We start from the raw sequence: 23,242 nt of genomic DNA, 5'->3' as shown, positions 1-23,242 counted from the left end.
GGGCAGGAGAGAGTGGGATTAGGTGGGGGACAGGTAAGGGAGGAATCCTTGCCTCTTCTCCCTAACTCACTGTTACATCCTCCCTTACCTCCACCCCACTCTCTTCCTCCCTCTGACACCAATCCCACACTCTCTTTCTCTCCAACCCCAAACTGACTCTCTCCCACCCCGTCCCTCTCTCTCCCTCCCTCCAACCCCATCCCACACTCTCCCTCAGACCCCATCCCACACTCTCCCTTTCTCCAACCCCAATCTCTCTCCTACTCTGATCCCTCATTTTTGAGACCCCAATCCCACTCTCTTCCACCCCAATCCCAACTCACTCCAACCCCTCTAACTCCTCCCCTATATGGGGAGGAGGGGGAAGGGGAGGACAGATGGGGGGAGGAAAGAGAGGAAGGATGAATAGAGGAGGAGGTGGAAAGGAGGGTTGAGTGGGAGGAAGAAAGGATGAGGTTAAGTTTGGGAAATGGGGAGGAAGTGGGAGGCTGGAGAGGATGGTTCAGTGGGGGGGTCATGGAGAAGGGAGGGAGAGGAGGGGGAGGGGAAGGGAAGGAGGGAGGGGGGGAAGGGAAGGAGGGAGGGGGGAGAGGGAAAGAGTGGAAGGAGGGAGATGGGGAGGAGGGGAGAGGTGGCTAAGAGAGTATAATATCAGGTATGGGTAATGATGAGGCAATGGTGAAGTGGTTGTTTAGGAGGGGCAGGGCTGAGGAACGGAGGAAGGGATGGGGAAAGACACCAAGAAGTGGAATGTAATGTAGGAGGTGGGGAGAAGGTGGGAATGGAGGGAGAGTGAAAGAGAAGGTGGAAGGTATGGATTTGATTTTGGGCAGTGGAAGGACAGGGGGAACAGAGGGACGGAAAGGGGGAAGGTGGAGTAGCCGACATCAGAGGGTGTTGGATGGTGAGGGCTTTGTAGAAAGGGTAAGGGGGTGGAAGTAGGGGAGGGAAGAGTGAAGGGTGAGGTTGGACAGGGGAGGGCAGGATGGAAAGGGTTATCGGAGAACGAAAGGGGGATTTTGGCTGGGTACCTGGGTGGCGGTGGGAGAACTGGGGAGGAGTTACCAGCGGAGGGGTGAGGGGGTGTGATGTGGTGGGAGTGGCAAGGGATGGAGGGGGGTAGGAGCAGGAACAGAAACAATGAAAGAGGGTAGTCAGGTGGGAATGTGGAGGGTGGGCGAGGTAGCAGCAGGTAAGGGTTCACATTACTTAATTGGGGTAGGGCGTGATAAGGGCAGGGATGGGATGGGAATAGTGGGAGGTGCGTTGTAGGGGTGGGAATTAGTGGGAGGGGCGTAGCTCCGCCTCTTGCGCCGCAGCCGAGCGGGGCTTGGGCACTCATTGAGTGAGAGCCGCTGGGAGCCGGAGCGCCGTTACTTTGTATCCAGCCAGAGCCAAGTGGCACTTTGTATCCAGTCATATCCCACTGATACTTTATATTCGCCGCCGGGCTCCATTCTGTCTCCGTATCAGCATCGCTCTCTACATCACTCCCTCTCCGCTCTCCCCTTTCCTCTCTCCGCCTCGCGGGCGGCGGGTCAGAGCCGGACAGCGACAGGGGGTGGGGGGCAACCCCCGGAGCCCAGGAGTTCGAGGCCGGGTCAGAGGGAGAGAAGAGGCCCGAGTGGAGCGGAGCCGCCCCGCGGCCATGGTTCGCACAGAAGCGGCGGTGCTGCTGGCGGCTGTACTGTGGGTAAGTAGCACCTTCCCCGGCGCAGGTGCCTCGGAGCGGGGCGTCTGGAGCCAAGGAGGCGGGAGGGGTCTGATGGAAGGGGTGGGGGAGAGAGATAAAAAGAGGGATGGTGGCTTGGGAGAGGGGGAGGGTGGCAAGGTCTGGATGGGGAGAGGAAGGGAAGGGGCGAGAGAACGATGGACCGTAGGAGAAAGGGTGGAGAGGGAGGGAAGGGGTGAGAGGATAAGGGTGAGTGGGGAGAGGGAAGAGGAAGATGAGGGCAGAGGAAAGAGAAAGGAGAGGGTGCTTGGGAAGGGACGAAGGAGGGGATGGATAAAGAACGAAGGATTGGACGAAGAGCGGAGAGACAAAGTGAGGGTGGGACATTCCCCAGTAGGTGAGGGAGACAAGTTACCAAGATACTGAGACAGAGACGGGGACAATCACTGAGTCGGGCGGAGGGTTTAACTGAGCACTGACCAAGAGAGTGAGACGGGAAGACTTCAACTGAGAGTAGAAGCAGGGTCTTGGGACACTGTAGAGGGAGGGATCGATCCCTAGTGCGCAGAGACAACAGCCGTGTTTTGTTTCCAGAGGGGATTAAAAGGACACATCTCCCGCGCCCCTTTTATTCCCCGCGTACCATCTGTATATATAGTCCCACGATTTGCAGTTCGCTTTTTGCAAATCTTGGGATTGTAAAGATTTATAAATCTCAAGATTTGCACATCCCTTGTGTAAAGGAGAGGACTCACTTAAAGTTTCCGAAAAATGCACAATGTTTCGTGAATCGGAAGGGCTAGATTGCATAAAGACCTCACAATCTTTCGTTTTTTTTGAGGGGGGGGGACACTTTGCACATTGAGAGACGGCGCAGTGTGAACGGATTTACGGCCCTGCATCGTCCCTGATTGCCAGCACCTTGCTTAAACCTCGGCGCTGGCTTTTCGCTGCATTAAACCTTCTAATGCAGTACAGTCTCATTTTCCAGCAGGTGACCCTGGAGGCGTCTAGAATATACATTTTTGGCGATTTGTACCCTGTCCCTACTGCGGCCCGCTCCCTTGGTTCTTTGCATGTTAGGAAGAAGCAGTTTTAGAAAACAATGAAGAGCGAGGGGGGAAAAGATTGCATCTGCGAATGGCTTTCCCGTTAACTGCACATTTAGGTCGATTTAAATTACAACAGGCTTTATGGCTGTATTTTTTTTGCATTGTGTTTGGATAAGGACCAGTACAATAGAGACTGGTTTAAAATGCAACAAAATAACAGTGGAGGGAATGCAACAAAATAACAGTGGAGGGCGGAGTTCTGCTGAAAAATACTAGAACTTTGCTCTCATTAATGCGTAACGTTCTTTCTACGACTGACCTCTAGAAACCTGAAGTGGAGTTTGGAAGGAAAATTTAAAAACGTGTTTATAGAACGCCGGCATTCGCATTTGATGTCAGGTTTTTGTTTTGATAATGCATTGCACATGGAGGTTGTTGTGTCTATGTTTTAATATTTTCAGTATGTTTATGAGGGATAGCCGTCTCTAAATGTTTGGTTGGGTGTGCATAAATTATACCGGGGATTAATAGGTTAAAGTTTGCTGTCAAGGATTAAATTACCATTGATCCAGGAATTGGCAAGGTGCATTTAAAATATAGCAATTCAGTCTCTCCTCACCTCTTCTCTCCCCCCCCCCCTCCACCAATCTAACAGTATCCACACCAGTTGTAACTAATTTTTCAAATCGAGTTTTCTTTTAAGAAAGCATTATAAATTAGTCGAGTTTGTCAGCAAGTTGTATGGCAGGGAAATTGCCCTGGTATTGGAATCTGTAATCACCCCGTTGCCCAACAGTTGTCCCTGGTCCTTAAGCAATTCAAGTTTTCAACGACACATTTTAAAATGTCTGTGATTCTCTCTCAGTTTGCCACTCTCTGGGTGAAGAAGGTACCCTCTGGATTTCTTCCCACTTACCATATCATTCACACAGCATGCTGAAAATGTTCAGCGGTCAGGCAGCATCTGTGTGAAAAGAAACGAGTTAAGGTTTCAAGCTGAATACCTTTCATCAGAATTGGGTGCATTTCCAGCCAAATGAAGATTTTTTAAATAAATTATTAAGTTTGTTGTCTAACGCAGATTGCATGAGACAGAATTTGCTTGGATTTGAATATTACAGCTGTAAATTAGGCCCTTCAGCCCCACTGGTCCATGCCAACCAAGTTTTTGGTCTGATTCCCCTGTTTTTGGCCCACATCTCCCAAACCTTTCCTATCTGTGTACCTGTCAAAATCTTTAAGATGTTGGAATTGTACCCATCTAGCTTCCTCTGGCAGCTTGTTCCATGTACTGTATTTTGTCTGTACAAAATAGCTTGCCCAATAAATCTTCCTGCTCTCATCTTGAATCACTGTTCTCTGTTCTTCACCCTGGGAAAAGTACTGTGACCACCCACCTTAACTGTGACCCTCAGGATTTATACAGTACTAGGTCACTCAGACTCCTAAATTCCAGCCTATCCATTCCTCCTTATGATCAGGAGCCCAGCCCCAGTAACATCCTTGTGAATCTTTCCTAAACAATCAATTTTCTTATCACTGATGTATGTCATGAAATTTGTTGTTTTGCAGCAGTGGTACTTGCAAGACTTTTTAAAAAAAACTAAATTACAAACATAAATATTGCAAGACAGTAATAATAAGATGACCATAGACCATGCAGAAACCAGAACTTCAGGAATCTTGTGGCTGACAAGTACTCAAATATCAAGAATGCTGCAAAGCAATAAATTTCACAACATGTCAGTGGTAATAATTCTGATTCTGAATGTATTGGGCTGTGAAAGCTACTCTTGCATCTTTTAAATTATTCTCTCCTAGCCTGTAACTCTTTTACTTACCCTCTCCCCTATTATAATTCACTGACAAAGTTGTCTTCATGTTTATCACCCTTAAACTGTTTTAATCTACATAAATATCTCAGTGTGTATTAAGATAAATTTTAACATTGGCTGGAAGTTTAAACAATGCAAAGTTTTAACGCATTCTTATCAGTTGGTCAGTTAATAGGTCCACTGAAAATCTCTCTTAGTAGAATCCAGCAGGAATCGATGGGAATGTGGGGAGCATTTTTTAAAAATGGGATTTAAAAGGATTATTGGTAAATGGGTGATGGTGGTTGAGCTGGATTTGGTGAATTGAAGGGGCTTGCTGCCATACTGTATTTCTTTGGTGCAAATAGGATGGGAGAGTGATGCAGCTTGTGTTAAGCCACTGACTCAAAGCACAGAGTCCCATTTGAGGACATCTGGTCTACTGCCTGACAGCACCAGAAACCAAAGTTTAGAATCAGATTTATGATCACTGACATGTGTCATGAAATTAGTTTCACCATGTCAGTGATGACAAATTATGACCTCTGGTGCTGTCTGTGTGGAATTTGCATGTTCTCCCTGTGACTAGGTGCCCCACATCCCAAAGAAGAATGTGTTGGTAGGTGAACTGGCCATGGTAAAATTGCCTTACTGTATGAGTGATGGTAGAGTCTGGGCAAAATGGCAGATATGTAGGGAGATTAAAAGCGATTGATGCAGCCTCAACGGGCTGAGGGGCCTTTTCTATATGTCTTATGTCTCGAATGCTGTTGATGGAAGCTTGCTCGACAGTTAATTCTAAAAATTGTTGACGCCTTCTGAAAGGAAGAACAAATCTCAGTTGTATTCTGTATAATGCTTTGATAATATATGTACTTAGAATTTTTAAAAGGGGGGTACCTTTGTAAAGGAAAAGTGGGGAATTGTTTGGAAATGATGGGCCAGATGATTTACTTGATGAGCCCGAATAGACTGAGGCCACTTCGTATGCAATAATTATGAAGATGTACAGCACAGAAATGGGCCCTTCAGCTCAATGTCCCGTTGCAACCTAAGACAATAAACTCACCCTTGACTCAAGCTATCGTGATAGGATTGCAAGGTGTTCAGTTATATTACAAGAGAATGGCAGGAAGAACATTATTGCAACACTAAATCCAGTAAGAAAAAATATTTCACAAACATTTTATAGTGAATTTCTCCAATGTTGGTCCTCTGGGGAATCAAGGGAGGCATAGGTTTCAGGTGAGGCGGGAGAAATTTAATAGGAACCTGAAGTGCAACTTTGCTACTCAGGCAAGGGCATACATAGATTGAGCTACCAAAGGAAGTGGTTGAAGCAAATACATTAACAGCATTTAAAAGGTACTTTGACAGGTACATAGATAGGAAAGGTTCCAAGGGAAATGAGCCGAGTATGTGCAAACAGGGCTAGCTTTGGGCATTTTAGTTGGTATGGACCAGTTGAACTGAAGGGCCTGTTTCCCTGCTGGATGATGCAATTCTAACCCTTGATGTCCTTCTACGTAGGCAATATGGGATGGACCCCCTCCTCTGCTTGTTGATGTAAAACTCTGATTTAGACCAGAGGGAGCTGCATCAGATAATTCCAATTTAAAAATCACATTTTATCCTCTCTTTTTACCGTCCCAAAGATAACAGTGGAGGCAGATGGAATCTCGCTGTGCATGTCTGGATTTACAGAAGATACATACCATGCAGTGGTGTCAAGAGACATTCAGAAAGGACAACTGCTCTTAAATGGTAATTCATGTTTTCAGTATCACTTCCTTTGCAAAAGATCGTTGGATGTTTGTGTTGGGCGGAGGAGAACTGGTTTGATGTACTGTCCCTCTGAGCTTCGCATAAGAGAGTGAAAGAGCAAAGAGAATGCAAATATTGCTCTTGGAAAATTCATCCACTTTTTGTTTTGCTAACGGTTGGATGTGAAGAAATACTTTGTGCTGGCTGTTTGTCATTTGGTAATTGACATTATTTTAAGCAACTGAAGGCTTGACTTCTGACTTTAAGGGCCTAAATTGCTGGTGTTTAATTCTGCATCTGAGTTTGATGCTGTCTTGCAAGCCTGAAATGGCTTTTTGGGTTTTCAGACTTCCTTGGAGAACACTGAATTGGTGAGGCTCCTTGTCAGTGTGAAGTCGTGTGTTATTGGGAAAGTAGTTGATATTAAAGAGTAGAGCAATATGTTTGTGGATATCAACTCTGTTTTATCGGATATGAAGTCTTTCAGATCTCTGAAGCTGTTGGGGAGAATGGTATCCCTGAACGTCGTTGGCAGGGTTGGCTAAGTAACTGTTTTGAGGTTCCTGGGAGAAGTATATAGTATTGGTCTATTATTGTCACATGCTGAGATACAGTGGAAAGTCACACATTCCTGGTAGATTGAGTCCTACGTAATTTTATTGAGATGATAAAAATAAAACTGCGGAATGTAGTGAAGCAGCTACAGAGAAGTTGCAGTGCAGGCGTATCAGGCTGATGGGGAATGGTAAAATTGGGTGATCAAGAATTCATTCTTAGCATTATGAGGTCCGTTCAAGAGTCTGATAACAGTGGGATAGAAGTTGTTGAAATTGATGTGCTTTTGAACTTTTGTATCTTTCATCTGACAGGAGCAGTGGGGGTGGAGAAGAAAGAATGTGCAGGATGGAGGGGGTCCTTGATAATGCTGGCTGCTTTCCCAAGGCAGCAGAAAGTGTAGAAGTGGCTGCTAAGTTTACCAGTCTGCATCTTCTTGTGCTGGGCAGAGTGGGTACCATACCAAGTTGTGATGCTTTCTATAGTGTACCTGTAAAAATTGGTGAGGGTCATTGGGTTGTACTAATTTAACCATATATAACAATCACAGCACGGAAACAGGCCATCTCGACCCTTCTAGTCCGGGCCGATCTCTTACCCTCACCTACTCCCACCGACCTGCACTCAGCCCATAACCCTCCATTCCTTTCCTGTCCATATATCTATCCAATTTAACTTTAAACAACAACATCGAACCTGCCTTAGCCACTTCCGCTGGAAGCTCGTTCCACACAGCTACCACTCTCTGAGTAAAGAAGTTCCCCCTCATGTTACCCCTAAACTTTTGCCCTTTAACTCTCAACTCATGTCCTCTTGTTTGAATCTCCCCTACTGTCAATGGAAAAAGCCTATCCACGTCAACTCTATCTATCCCCCTCATAATTTTAAATACCTCTATCAAGTCCCCCCCCAACCTTCTATGCTCCAAAGAATAAAGACCCAACTTGTTCAACCTTTCTCTGTAACTTAGGAGATGAAACACAGGCAACATTCTAGTAAATCTCCTCTGTACACTCTCAATTTTATTGACATCTTTCCTATAATTCGGTGACCAGAACTGTACACAATGTACGTAATTTGTGCCTTATTGCTAACCTGGAGTGCCTTTTTGGATCTTCAGACCATCTTGAGGAACACTGAACTGATGAGTCCTTATTACTTTGAAGTACTAAGATGTGATTGAGAGAAGATTATCGAAGTGTAAGGCAGTGATGACAAAGTTATACAATATGGAAACACACTTCAGCCCAACTGCTCTATGCTGACCTAGATGCCCATTCAAGCTTGTCCCATTTACTGATGCTTAGCCCATAACATTCTAGATCTTTCCAATCTTATGTACCTTGTCCAACTGTCTTTTAAATTGTTTGCCTACCTCAAATGGCAGCTCATTTAACATTAATACCACTTTTAAAAACATTTCCTCTCCAGTTAATCTATTTTCTCTCAGTTTAAACCTACGCTGTCTAGTTCTTGACTCCTCAACCCTGAGAAAAGGTATATCGCCTTCTTTTCAAATGGACTCCTTCAATCTTCCAGTTGCTTGATGCATTGAGACAGGGTTTCCAGAAATTGGTGGCAGGGTTGGATCTGGTTCAGTGCGATGAGTGGTGACATGGATTCCTGTTGTGAGGGTGACTGGAGTGGCTGGGGTTTTGGAGTAGGTGTGGTTCAGGGAAAACTTTGAGTTAAGTATTTTGAATGGTTTTGAAAATGTGAGAAACACTAGCTGAAGAATGGGTAACTAAAACAGGTTAATTCTGATGCAGCGGTTCAACCTGAAGCATCAACAAATCCTTTCCCCTCTCACTGTGCCTGCCCTCTACAGACACTGCTTCACCACTGAGCTTCTCCAGCAGATTGTTGCTTCAGGTTCCAGCATCTGCTGTATCTGTCTGACTCCAGGTTCAATGTGTCTTGCCTAGGGCTAATTGTTGAGTTCGCTGTCAGGGTGCACAGTTGAGGTACACATGGGTGCAATGAAAACTTGCAGTAGCATGAGAAGCACAGCATTAGAGTGTTAGGGGTGAGAGCAGAATTGATAGCTTTTCTACGAAAGTGCCAGTTGGATCAATCAGAATCTAGTTCACTATCACTGACATTGTGAGATTTTGCAGCAGCTGTACATTATAGAATTGCTATGTTGCAATGTGCAATATAAATAATGCTAAAGAGAGTAGAACAGTGAGTTCATGGGTTCAGAAATCTGATGGCAGAGGGGAAGAAGCTGATCCTAAAATGTTCTCTTCAGGCTCCTGTACCATTTTCCTGATGGCAGTAATGAGAAGGGGGCATGCCCTGGATGGTGAAGGTCCTTAATGATGCATGCTGCCTTCATGAGGCACTGCCTTTTGAAGATGTCCTTGATGGTGGGGAGTGAATGTTTGAAGACAAAATTACTAGGTTTGAAGTTGAAGTCGAGTTTGCTGTCAGGTATGTGTGCACAGCTTCAGTGATAATCTTACTTGCAGCAGCATTACAGGCATGTAGCATCAAAGATTAGCTGTTTGTCACACGTACATTGAAACAGACAGCAAAATGCATTGTTTGTGTCAATGTCCAACAAATTCCAAGTGTCACTGTGCTTCCCATAGCAACGTTGCTCACCCACAACCTACTAACCCATGCGTGTTAGGAATGTGGGAGGAAGCCCACGCGGTCGTGGGGAGAATGTGACATCTCCTAGCAGATTGGGAATTTTACTACAGTTGGTGCCATAAAGTGTTAAGCTAAGTGCTGTGCTAGCATGCTGCCCTCATACTGTGCTCTGATAAGCAGCATTCACAAGAAAATTTTAATTACAGGGAAAGCAATTAGAATTTAAAATTGCAAAGTGGTCATTGTTTTGCTGTACAGAGTTAGCTATTAGTGTTGTGCCTGTTAGTTCAACATCCGAATGGTTGAAACGAAGTAGCTGTTCTTGAACTTGGTGGTGTGGGGCTTCTGTACCTCCTTTCCAGTGGTAGCCACGAGAAGATGACATGGTGTAGCTGGTTGGGATCTTTGGATGTTGTCTTGAGGGAGCACCAGGACAATGGAACTAATTGGCTGCCTGCCAAAGAACCAGTACAGGTGCTGTAGAACCAAGTGATCACCTCCTGTGCTGCCTGATGCTATTGTTGGGCATAACGTCAGCAGCTCACTGAAGGAGGTTCTTGCCTTGCATTTATTGACACAGAGCTCTAACCCACCATCTGTGAGGTGAATGGTGTGTAATTTCTCAATGGTTGATGATGAAAGAATGCTAAGCTACACTTGAGCAACTGGCTTGTCCATTATTCACCAGCAAGCCGCTCTGATTAAGGTGGAGACAGAAGAGACTGCAGCTGTTGGAGTCTAGAGCAACAAACTACACATTATTTATGCCTCATTTATTTTATTTTACTTTTATTTAGAGATGCAGCACAATAACAGGCTCTTTGGTCCCAGTGAGCCTGTGCCTCATGTTACCAAGTAGCCTACTAACCTGTACCCCTTTGGAATCTGAGAGGAAACTGGAGCACCTAGAGGAAACGCATATGGTCACGAAGAACATACTAACTCCTTACAGTTAGCAGCTGTTATGCTAACTCCTCTGTGCTGCCCATCATTTTCAATTTCTTGATCATTTTTATAAAATTAAGAGGAATCAGCAGGGTAGACAAACAAGAGAAAATCTGCAGATGCTGGAAATCGAAGCCAGTCACACAAAATACTGGAGGAATTCAGGCCAGGCAGCATCTATGGAAAAGAATATTGTCAACATTTCGGGCATCCTGCCAAAGGGTTTTGACCCTAAAATTTCCATAACTAGGTGCAAGTTTTTCCCCTGCTATTGTGGGTGCCTAGAATGTCCTTCCAGGATGTTGTGGTGGCCTTTAAGAGGCTGTTAGACATACGAGTATATGGGAGTGGAGGGATATGAATCATGCACAAGCAGTAAAGATGGAGTTTAACCATTATCATTTGATACAACATTGTGACTTGAAATGCCTCTTCCTGTGCTGCATTTTCAGACAATCTGCTGAAAGAACTCTGCATCTATGGGAGGGGTATGATCCTGTATCCTACCAACACACACACAGACACACACATACTTTTTTTTGATTTAGATTTTAGATTTTTGATTAGGTTTTAGATTTATGGATCATTGGGATCTCTTCTGGGGAAGGTGGGACCTGTACAAATTGGATGGGTTGCACCTGAACTCGAGGGGGAGCAATATCCTTGCAGGTAGGTTTGCTAGCATGGTTCGGGGGGGTTTAAACTAATTTGCAAGGGGGATGGGACCCGGAGCGATAGAGCAGTGAAAGAAGTGCATGGAGTAAAGCCAAATCTAACATATAGAAAGGCTTTGAGGAAAGAGAAGCAGAATAAAAGATGTAAAGGTAGTAAGGTAAAAGGGCTAAAGTGTGTGTACTTCAATGCAAGAAGCATCAGGAACAAAGGTGATGAACTGAGAGCTTGGATACATACATGGAATTATGATGTAGTGGCCATTACAGAGACTTGGCTGGCACCAGGGCAGGCATGGATTCTCAATATTCCTGGATTTCAGTGCTTTAAAAGGGATAGAGAGTGGGGGAAAGGGAAGGAGGGGTGGCATTACTGGTCAGGGATACTATCACAGCTACAGAAAGGATGGGTAATGGAGCAGGATCCTCTTTTGAATCAATATGGGTGGAAGTCAGGAACAGGAGGGGAGCAGTTACTCTATTGGGAGTATTCTATAGGCCCCCTGGTAGCAGCAGAGACACCGAGTAGCAGATTGGGAGGCAGATTTTGGAAAGCTGCAATAATAACAGGGTTGTTATCATGGGTGACTTTAACTTCCCTAATATTGATTGGCACCTGATTAGTTCCAAGGGTTTAGATGGGGCAGAATTTGTTAAGTGTGTCCAGAATGGATTCCTGTCACAGTATGTTGACAGGCCGACCGGGGGAATGCCATACTAGATCTAGTACTAGGTAATGAACCAGGTCAGGTCACAGATCTCTCAGTGGGTGAGCATCTGGGGGACAGTGACCACCGCTCCCTGTTCTTTAACATTATCATGGAAAAGGATAGAATCAGAGAAGACAGGAAAATTTTTAATTGGAGAAGGGAAAATTATGAGGCTATAAGGCTCGAACTTGAGGGTGTGAATTGAGGAGATGTTTTTGCAGGGAAATGTACTATGGACATGTGGTCGATGTTTAGGGATCTCTTGCAGGATGTTAGGGATAAATTTGTCCCGGTGAGGAAGATAAAGAATGGTAGGGTGAAGGAACCATGGGTGACAAGTGAGGTGGAAAATCTAGTCAGGTGGAAGAAGGCAGCATACATGAGGTTTAGGAAGCAAGGATCAGATGGGTCTATTGAGGAATATATGGTAGCAAGAAAGGAGCTTAAGAAGGGGCTGAGGAGAGCAAGAAAGGGGCATGAGAAGGCCTTGGAAAGTAGGGTAAAGGAAAACCCCAAGGCATTCTTCAATTATGTGAAGAACAAAAGGATGACAGGAGTGAAGGTAGGACTGATTAGAGATAAAGGTGGGAAGATGTGCCTGGAGGTTGTGGAAGTGAGCGAGGTCCTCAATGAATACTTCTCTTTGGTATTCACCAATGAGAGGGAACTTGATGGTGGTGAGGACAATATGAGTGAGGTTGATGTTCTGGAGCATGTTGATATTAAGGGAGAGGAGGTGTTGGAGTTGTTAAAATACATTAAGACAGGTAAGTCCCCGGGGCCTGACGGAATATTCCCCAGGCTGCTCCACAAGGCGAGGGAAGAGATTGCTGAGCCTCTGGCTAGGATCTTTATGTCCTCGTTGTCCACGGGAATGGTACCAGAGGATTAGAGGGAGGTGAATGTTGTCCCCTTGTTCAAAAAGGTAGTAGGGATAGTCTGGGTAATTATAGACCAATGAGCCTTGCGTCTGTGGTAGGAAAGCTGTTGGAAAAGATTCTTAGAGTTAGGATCTATAGGCATTTAGAGAATCATGGTCTGATCAGGGACAGTCAGCAGTGGATGTGATCTACATGGATTTTAGTAAGGCGTTGACAGGGTTCCACATGATAGGCTTATTCAGAAAGTCAGAAAGTATGGGATCCAGAGAAGTTTGGCCAGGTGGATTCTGAATTGGCTTGCCTGCAGAGGGTTGTGGTGGAGGGAGTACATTCAGATTGGAGGGTTGTGACTAGTGTCCTACAAGGATCAGTTCTGGGACCTCTACTTTTGGAGATTTTTTTTTATTAACGACCTGGATGTGGGGGCAGAAGGGTGGGTTGGCAAGTTTGCAGATGACAGAAAAGTTGGTGGTGTTGTAGATAGTGTAGAGGATTGTCGAAGATTGCAGAGAGACATTGATAGGATGCAGAAGCGGGCTGAGAAGTGGCAGATGGAGTTCAACCCGGAGAAATGTGAGGTGGTACACTTTGGAAGGACAATCTCCAAGCCAGAGTACAAAGTAAATGGCAGGATACTTGGTAGTGTGGAGGAGCAGAGGGATCTGGGGGTACATGTCCACAGATCCCTGAAAGTTGCCTCACAGGTGGATAGGGTAGTTAAGAAAGCTTATGGGGTGTTAGCTTTCATAAGTTGAGGGATAGAGTTTAAGAATCGCGAGGTAATGATGCAGCTCTATAAAACTCTGGTTAGGCCACACTTGGAGTACTTTGTCCAGTTCTGGTCACCTCACTATAGGAAGGATGTGGAAGCATTGGAAAGGGTACAGAGGAGATTTACCAGGATGCTGCCTGGTTTAGAAAGTATGCATTATGATCAGAGATTAAGGGAGCTAGGGCTTTACTCTTTGGAGAGAAGGAGGATGAGAGGAGACATGATAGAGGTGTGCAAGATATTAAGAGGAATAGGTGGAGTGGACAGCCAGCACCTCTTCCCCAGGGCACCACTGCTCAATATAAGTGGACATGGCTTTAAGGTAAGGGGTAGGAAGTTCAAGGGGGGTATTGGAGGAAGGTTTTTTACTCAGAGTGGTTGGTGCGTGGAATGCACTGCCTGAATCAGTGGTAGAGGCAGATACACTAGTGTAATTTGAGAGACTACTAGACAGGTATATGGAGGAATTTAAGGTGGAGGGTTATATGGGAGGCAGGGTTTGGGGATCGGCACAACATTGTGGGCCAAAGGGCCTGTACTGTGCTGTAGTTCTATATATCCCACAAAAGGTAGTGGATATGGCCTAGTCCATCATGGGAAAAGCTCTCCCCACCATTGAGTGTGTTAACACAGTGCTGTCACAGGAAAGCAACATCTTTTCATCAGTGACCCCCACCACCCAGGCAATGCTCTTTTCAGTAAGAAGGTACAGGAGCATCAGGTCCCACTTCACAGGTTCAGGAACAGATATTACCCCTCAACCATTAGCTCTCGAGTCAGAGGGATAAGTTCACTCAACTTTATTTGCCTCATCACTGGGGAAGTGCGACTGATTGTATTGTCTCACAGAGCTGGCTTAGACATCCTTTGCTGTGATTTTCAGTTGCACATGGAAGAGGAACTAGACAGTGGTGCAGAAGTGACTGGGATCTGAAATGTCTCGACCCACTTGCAGTTTTAGTCATTCTGATATGTTGGTGATATAAGTGGGATTCAGAGGAGAATTAAAGGACAGTAACGTTCTAGGTTTGAGACTGATTTTCCCCTCCATTTCACTGACATATGCACTGCTGTAATTAAAAAAAAAACTACTTGTAGCAGCATCATATACCCACAACTTACAATAAAAAAAATTTAAACATAAATTATACAGTTTTTACAAGAGAAGACAGTTGTCCATCTTCAGAGCATATATATGTTCTGTGATGGAGAATTTACTGTACGGTGAAATCTGTCCCAGTATGGTTCTGTTTCCTGAAGCAGTCAGAAATGTAGTGTAGTATGACTTGGTGCCAGAATGAAGCTTTGCAAAAAGGCTCTCAGTGAGCATGTGAGGAGGGTAGAAAAATTGATTGATGTATGATTAGGATGGATGGCTGATGACTGGGATGGATAAGCTGAGTTGAAGGACCTGAACTCTGATTCTAAGATTCTAACCTCCAAGTTCTCTGCTTGTACCTTCATTTTCATAGACACCTAGAATCACAAAATACAGAAACAGGACCTTCAGCCCAGTGAGTTTGGGCCAGTCATCATCCACCGATTTACACTCATCCTGCATCAATCCAATTTTCATTCTCCCCACGTTCTCATCTGTTTGTTGCAGGTTTGTCCACTTGCCTGGGCACTGAGGTGTTCTACTCCACATCTCAGTGCCCTTCTGCTCTCTGTAGGTCCTACCCTGGTCTGTCCTCCCAAAGTGCCACTTGACACTTGTCGCCATTAAATTCCATCTGCCATTTTCTAGGCCATATATCCAGCTGGTCCAGATCCTGCTGCAAGCTCTGATAGATTTCGTTACTGTCCACTATGCCCCCAGTCTTGGTACCATCCAGTTTATTTCATTATTATAGGATAAACAACTACAACAGACCCAGCACCGATCCCTGCTGCACACCAATAGTTACAGGTTTCGAATCAGAGAGGCAACTATCTGTTACCACTGTCTGGCTTCTTCCACCAAGCCAATGTTGAATCCAGTTGACAATTTCATCCTGACTGCCAAGTGCTTGGGTCTTCTGGACCTGCTTCCCACACAGGGCTTTGTCAAACGCCTTCTCCCTGTATCAACCTTCCTTGTAGCTTCCTGGTTCTATTGGCTGTTATATTGCTGTGCCCTCTTGCTCCTAAATGGACCTTTAACTTTTACTTCTGTGGCTGGGTACTGTTGGTCTGATACCATCCAAGAAAATGCATTGGAAAGTGGAAGTTATTTCCTTTAGCCTGTTCTGCCATGTTGAGACCCAGGGTTGAAGGTTGACCGAACTGTCATGCAGTAGCTGAATAAGGGTCTCGGTCTGAAACATTGACTGTTTCATCGTTTCCATAGATGCTGCATGACCTGCTGAGTTTCTCCAGTGTTTTGTGCTCCTACCTTCTGCTGAACATCAATTACTGGCACCAGATTAAAACTGAACCTAGCATTAGTTTTAGAAACCCTACCATGGAAAAGACATGGTTAAACTGGAAAAAGTGCAGAGATTTACGAGGATGTTGTCAGGTATCAAGATCCCGAATTACAGGGAGAAGTTGACCACACTAAATTTTATTTCTTGGAATACAGGGGATGACACGTGTTTTTATAGAATTATTTAAAATTGATGGGTGTAGATCAGGTAACAGCCTTTTCCCCAGGATAGGGAAGTCCAAAACCATGGGGCATAGATTTGGGGTGAGAGCAGAAAGATTTAAAAGGGACCTGCGGGGCAGCCTTTTTCAGACAGAGGGTGGTCATTATATGGAACAAGCTGCTGGAAGAAGTGGTCGAAGCAGGTACAGTAGTTTCATTTCAGAAGTACATGTACAGCCGGAGTTTTGTGGGATACGGGCCGAATGCATGAATTGGGACTCGCTGAGTGACACCATAGTCGGCATGGACTCTGTGGGTCGAAAGTGCCTGTATCCACATTGTGTTGCTCTCTGACTCTATTTTTCTTGTAGATTTCCAAATTTCACCCTCTCTAAAGTTTCAAAGCTTTATTCCCAGTTACCCCAATCTGTAGAAATGCTTGCCCTCCCAATGCCTTGCCTGTTACACCTCAATAGCAGAGGGTGGTGGCAGTGCTTGATGGATATCCCCTTCCTGAGCCATCACCTCTCGTAGGTTGCTCAATGGGGGGAAGATCTGTACCTATAATGGGATTGGCTGAGTTCACCACTTTTGTGAAGTCTCCTGCGTTCCTTTGCCTTGGAGTTCCCAAACCAGACCATGGTGCAACCAGTCTGGATTCTAATCCATTTCTTCTGTTCTATTCTACCTACTTTACTGCACCTAATAGATAGGTCAATGGGGACTCTACTGCACTAAAACTCTTTGTAAGTGCAAGGTTTTACTGCACAAGTTTAATTTTATTGCTAATGTTCAGCTGAAATCATTTGGGCCGATTTTGATTTGTCTTGAGAGCTTTTTTTAAATGCAGTACCTGGAAAACATATCTATTCCCAAGCATAGCTCCTTCATTTCTATGAATTGAATGAAAATGTATTTAAGGTCTAATACAAATAGTCTTTCATGCGTTCAGCAATTAAACACATACCTGGCTTCAGATATGTGCTGTTTCAAAGCTTCAGAGATAGCACATTCATTAATTGGATCCTTGTGTTTGGACATTGGATGGACCATAAGTTGTAATCACTGCAGATGAGATGTATTTCCATTGGACACACTTGAGCAACTGGCTTGTCCATTATTCACCAGCAAGCCGCTCTGATTATGGTGGAGACACAGGAGACTGCAGCTGTTGGGATCTAGAGCAACAAAGTACACATTATCTATGCCTTATTTATTTTATTTTACTTTTATTTAGAGATGCAGCACAATATCTGGCTCTTTCGTCCCAGTGAGCCTGTGCCTCATATTATCAAGTAGCCTACTAACCTGTACCTCTTTGGAATCTGAGAGGAAACTGGAGCACCTAGAGGAAATGCATATGGTCACGAAGAACATACTAACTCCTTACAGTTAGCAGCTGTTATGCTAACTCCTCTGTGCTGCCCATCATTTTCAATTTCTTGATCATTTTTATAAAATTAAGAGGAATCAGTAGGGTTGACAAACGAGAGAAAATCTGCAGATGCTGGAAATCGAAGCTAGTCACACAAAATACTGGAGGAATTCAGGCCAGGCAGCATCTATGGAAAAGAATATTATCAACATTTCGGGCATCCCGCCGAAGGGTTTTGACCCGAAAACTTCCATAATTAGGTGCATGTTTTTCCCCTGCTATTGTGGGTGCCTAGAATGTCCTTCCAGGATGTTGTGGTGGCCTTTAAGAGGCTGTTAGACAAACGAGTATATGGGAGTGGAGGGATATGAATCATGCACAGGCAGTAAAGATGGGGTTTAACCATTATCATTTGACACAACATTGTGATCTGAAATGCCTCTTCCTGTGCTGCATTTTCAGACAATCTGCTGAAAGAACTCTGCATCTATGGGAGGGGAAGGACCCTGCGTCCTACCCCTGAAACACAGACATACACATAATCCTTCATATCCCACTAAGAGTAGTGGATATGGCCCAGTCCATTATGGGAAAAGCTCTCCCCACCATTGAGTGTGTTTACACATTACTGTCACAGGAAAGCAACATCTTATCATTAGTGACCCCCACACCCAGGCAATGCTCTCTTCAGTAAGAAGGTACAGGAGTTTCAGGTCCCACTTCACAGGTTCAGGAACAGTTATTACCCCTCAACCATCAGCTCTCAAGTCAGAGGGATAAGTTCATTCAACTTTATTTGCCCCATCACTGAACTATTCACATAACCTATGGACTCGCCTTCAAGGATGCCTCATCTCATGTTCATTATATTTATTGCTTATTTATTTTTTCTTTCATATTTGCCTGCAAGAAAATGAATTTCAGGGTTGTATATGGTGACATGTGCTTTGATAATAAGTTTACTTTGTATTTTGTAGTTTGCTGGAGTTTGACCTGAAATGAAGATGGCTTCCAAGTGTTTGTGAACAATCGCAAACTGTGTGCATTCTAGACCATGGTGAATCTCAGTTTGTAGGACTCTGAGAATAGAGAGGGGAAGTGCAACTGATTGGATTGTCTCACAGAGCTGGCTTAGACATCCTTTGCTGTGATATTCAGTTGCACATGGAAGAGGAACTAGACAGTGGTGCAGAAGTGACTGGGATCTGAAATGTCTCGACCCACTTGCAGTTTTAGTCATTCTGATATGTTGGTGATATAAGTGGGATTCAGAGGAGAATTAAAGGACAGTAACGTTCTAGGTTTGAGACTGATTTTCCCCTCCATTTCACCGACATATGCACTGCTGTAATTAAAAAAAAACTACTTGTAGCAGCATCATATACCCACAACTTACAATAAAAAAAATTTAAACATAAATTATACAGTTTTTACAAGAGAAGACAGTTGTCCATCTTCAGAGCATATATATGTTCTGTGATGGAGAATTTACTGTACGGTGAAATCTGTCCCAGTATGGTTCTGTTTCCTGAAGCAGTCAGAAATGTAGTGTAGTATGACTTGGTGCCAGAATGAAGCTTTGCAAAAAGGCTCTCAGTGAGCATGTGCGGAGGGTAGAAAAATTGATTGATGTATGATTAGGATGGATGGCTGATGACTGGGATGGATAAGCTGAGTTGAAGGACCTGAACTCTGATTCTAAGATTCTAACCTCCGAGTTCTCTGCTTGTACCTTCATTTTCATAGACACCTAGAATCACAAAATACAGAAACAGGACCTTCAGCCCAGTGAGTTTGGGCCAGTCATCATCCACCGATTTACACTCATCCTGCATCAATCCAATTTTCATTCTCCCCACGTTCTCATCTGTTTGTTGCAGGTTTGTCCACTTGCCTGGGCACTGAGGTGTTCTACTCCACATCTCAGTGCCCTTCTGCTCTCTGTAGGTCCTACCCTGGTCTGTCCTCCCAAAGTGCCACTTGACACTTGTTGCCATTAAATTCCATCTGCCATTTTCTAGGCCATATATCCAGCTGGTCCAGATCCTGCTGCAAGCTCTGATAGATTTCGTTACTGTCCACTATGCCCCCAGTCTTGGTACCATCCAGTTTATTTCATTATTATAGGATAAACAACTACAACAGACCCAGCACCGATCCCTGCTGCACACCAATAGTTACAGGTTTCGAATCAGAGAGGCAACTATCTGTTACCACTGTCTGGCTTCTTCCACCAAGCCAATGTTGAATCCAGTTGACAATTTCATCCTGACTGCCAAGTGCTTGGGTCTTCTGGACCTGCTTCCCACACAGGGCTTTGTCAAACGCCTTCTCCCTGTATCAACCTTCCTTGTAGCTTCCTGGTTCTATTGGCTGTTATATTGCTGTGCCCTCTTGCTCCTAAATGGACCTTTAACTTTTACTTCTGTGGCTGGGTACTGTTGGTCTGATACCATCCAAGAAAATGCATTGGAAAGTGGAAGAAGTTATTTCCTTTAGCCTGTTCTGCCATGTTGAGACCCAGGGTTGAAGGTTGACCGAACTGTCATGCAGTAGCTGAATAAGGGTCTCGGTCTGAAACATTGACTGTTTCATCGTTTCCATAGATGCTGCATGACCCGCTGAGTTTCTCCAGTGTTTTGTGCTCCTACCTTCTGCTGAACATCAATTACTGGCACCAGATTAAAACTGAACCTAGCATTAGTTTTAGAAACCCTACCATGGAAAAGACATGGTTAAACTGGAAAAAGTGCAGAGATTTACGAGGATGTTGTCAGGTATCAAGATCCCGAATTACAGGGAGAAGTTGACCACACTAAATTTTATTTCTTGGAATACAGGGGATGACACGTGTTTTTATAGAAGTATTTAAAATTGATGGGTGTAGATCAGGTAACAGCCTTTTCCCCAGGATAGGGAAGTCCAAAACCATGGGGCATAGATTTGGGGTGAGAGCAGAAAGATTTAAAAGGGACCTGCGGGGCAGCCTTTTTCAGACAGAGGGTGGTCATTATATGGAACAAGCTGCTGGAAGAAGTGGTCGAAGCAGGTACAGTAGTTTCATTTCAGAAGTACATGTACAGCCGGAGTTTTGTGGGATACGGGCCGAATGCATGAATTGGGACTCGCTGAGTGACACCATAGTCGGCATGGACTCTGTGGGTCAGAGTGCCTGTATCCACATTGTGTTGCTCTCTGACTCTATTTTTCTTGTAGATTTCCAAATTTCACCCTCTCTAAAGTTTCAAAGCTTTATTCCCAGTTACCCCAATCTGTAGAAATGCTTGCCCTCCCAATGCCTTGCCTGTTACACCTCAATAGCAGTGGATGGTGGAAGTGCTTGATGGATATCACCTTCCTGAGCCATCACCTCTCGTAGGTTGCTCAATGGGGGGAAGATCTGTACCTATAATGGGATTGGCTGAGTTCACCACTTTTGTGTAGTCTCCTGCATTCCTTTGCCTTGGAGTTCCCAAACCAGACCATGGTGCAACCAGTCTGGATTCTAATCCATTTCTTCTGTTCTATTCTACCTACTTTACTGCACCTAATAGATAGGTCAATGGGGACTCTACTGCACTAAAACTGCACAAGTTTAATTTTATTGCTAATGTTCAGCTGAAATCATTTGGGCCGATTTTGATTTGTCTTGAGCTTTTTTTAAATGCAGTACCTGGAAAACACATCTGCTCCCAAGCATAGCTCCTTCATTTCTATGAACTGAACGAAAATGTATTTAAGGTCTAATGCAAATAGTCTTTCATGCGTTCAGCAATTAAACACATACCTGGCTTCAGATATGTGCTGTTTCAAAGCTTCAGAGATAGCACATTCATTAATTGGATCCTTGTGTTTGGACATTGGATGGACCATAAGTTGTAATCACTACAGATGAGATGTATTTCCATTGGACAGTAAAACTCTTAAATTTGATTTCAACAAAGGGTCTCATCCCAAAGTGACTATATATTCCTCTCCATAGATTCTGCCTGACTTGCCGAGTTCCTCCAGCATCTTGTGTGTATTGCTCAAGATATTCAGCATCTGCAGAATCTCTCGTTTTCATTTCAAAGTTTCTGTTTTCCTTGAAGCCTAGTAGTTGGTCCTTTGTAGAGCATTGGCATGAAACAGTTATACCTAACTATAGCTAGAAGGTTGGAAATAGATTTATACTATTATTGGTACCTACCCTGGAAATACTGCTGGCTAGGTATAGATGATTCCATGGAGCATGTCGGCATGTGTGGGGCAAATCTTTTGTAGAGTGGTGGGTGCCTAGGATGGGCTGCGGAGGGGGGAGGGTTCGTGATGGAAGCAAATACCCTAGTTGCTTTTAAGAGACTGTTCGATAGACATGAATATGCAAGAAATGGAGGGATATGGATCATGTGAAGGCAGAAGAGATTTAGTTTAATTTAGGAGCATCATGTTTAGCACAGACATGGTGGACCAAAGTGCTTGTTCTGTGTTCAAACAATCTTCTGGAGGAACACAGTGGAGCAGGTTGAGCAGTGCCTTTGGCGGGGGAGGAGAGTTACTGATACTTCAAATTGAAATCCTGGGCTTATCCTAGTGAGAATTTTGACCAAAAAATTTCACAATTCCTCCCCATCCCCTGATGTGGCATGACCCTCGGAGATCCTCCAGCAAGTTGTGTGTTGTTTCCTGGAAAGGGTGATCTGGTCATTGCAGTAAAATTCTGATTTGCCTCACTAGTGCTGGATAGGCTGCCTCACATTACAGGGAGTTCACTGTGCAGGCTGGTTGTCGTAATTCCCATGTTGCAAAAGTGTCTGCACTTGAAGGCGATACAAAGTCCATTGGGACTTCCTGAGGAGGGCTAACAGGTCTCATGACCCAGCTCGTCCCTGTTGGCTAAGTTGCTTAACTGAGTTGGCCCGTATCCCTTCAGACATTTAAGCATGGGAAATGTTTTCTAAATTTTGTAATTATACTTGTCTCTACCACTTCCCCTGTAAGCTCATTCTGAACATCCACTACATGGAAAAAATGTTGCCCCTCCAGTCCTTTCTGAATGTATCCCTCACCTTCATTTTGTGCTAAGACTCTGCTACCCCTTGGTGAAATTGTGACAATTCACCCTTTTTATATGACACTCATTTTATAAACCTCTTCAGGGTCAGAACATTCACTTGTGTGTGGTGAAGTTTGTTTAGTGGTGTAAAACATAAAAGGTAAAATAAGTTACAAAAGATAAATAGTGCAAAAGGGGGGCAATGTTCATGGTCTGTTCATAGATCTGATGGCAGAGCGGAAGAGGCTGCTCCTGAATTGCTGAGAGTAGATCTTCTGGCTCCTGTACCAACTCCTCAGTGATGTTAATGAGAAAGAACACATGTCCTGGATGGTCATGGTCCTCAGCCTCCTTTGCTCCAAGGTAAACACGGCTCTGTTCCTGTGTGCTGCTTGTGACTTGGACAGTTAAGTCTTTGGAAATGTCGCCTTGAACTGAACTTCCACATCGTAGAAGATGCTGGCAGCCTTGCAGTGGCTGGCAAATTCATCACACTGGTGCCTCAAACACTCCATTAGCTACCGGAGCAGATTTGGGCCTTTCAGCCCATTGATCTTTTCTTTGCCCCATAATTTACTTATTATTATATAATAATATATCCTTGAACTGCTGCCACAAAAATAAGCTCCTGTCAAATAGTGATGATAAACCTGATTTTGATTACAGCTCTCAACCCCACTGGTGTACCTAATTTGGAGTTAGTAAACCTGGTGGGGGGGGGGGTGGAGCAGATTTGATGGGCTGAGTGGCCTATTCTGCTCCTATGTCTTATGGCCTTAAATTAAAGGGCTGTGTGAATGGCTGTTGAGACATTTAAGAGGAAGGTTGG

General features: G+C 44.4%; 1 protein-coding gene across 1 annotated transcript in view; it reads left to right on the top strand.

Moving 5' to 3' along the window:
- The first annotated feature begins 1,321 nt into the window (after positions 1 to 1,321).
- The window catches only part of LOC140197599 (cadherin-2-like), a 216,447-nt gene continuing 194,526 nt past the window's right edge, over positions 1,322 to 23,242 (top strand). Inside the window, exons 1-2 of the mRNA XM_072257807.1 lie at positions 1,322 to 1,693; positions 6,194 to 6,302. Of these exons, the coding sequence (XP_072113908.1) occupies positions 1,649 to 1,693; positions 6,194 to 6,302 (154 nt within the window). The 5' untranslated portion in view covers positions 1,322 to 1,648. The remainder of the gene's footprint in view (positions 1,694 to 6,193; positions 6,303 to 23,242) is intronic.

This window comes from Mobula birostris, chromosome 1 (assembly GCF_030028105.1).
Source record: "Mobula birostris isolate sMobBir1 chromosome 1, sMobBir1.hap1, whole genome shotgun sequence".
Classification (NCBI taxonomy): domain Eukaryota; kingdom Metazoa; phylum Chordata; class Chondrichthyes; order Myliobatiformes; family Myliobatidae; genus Mobula; species Mobula birostris.
This window is presented reverse-complemented; position numbering and strand designations above follow the sequence as displayed.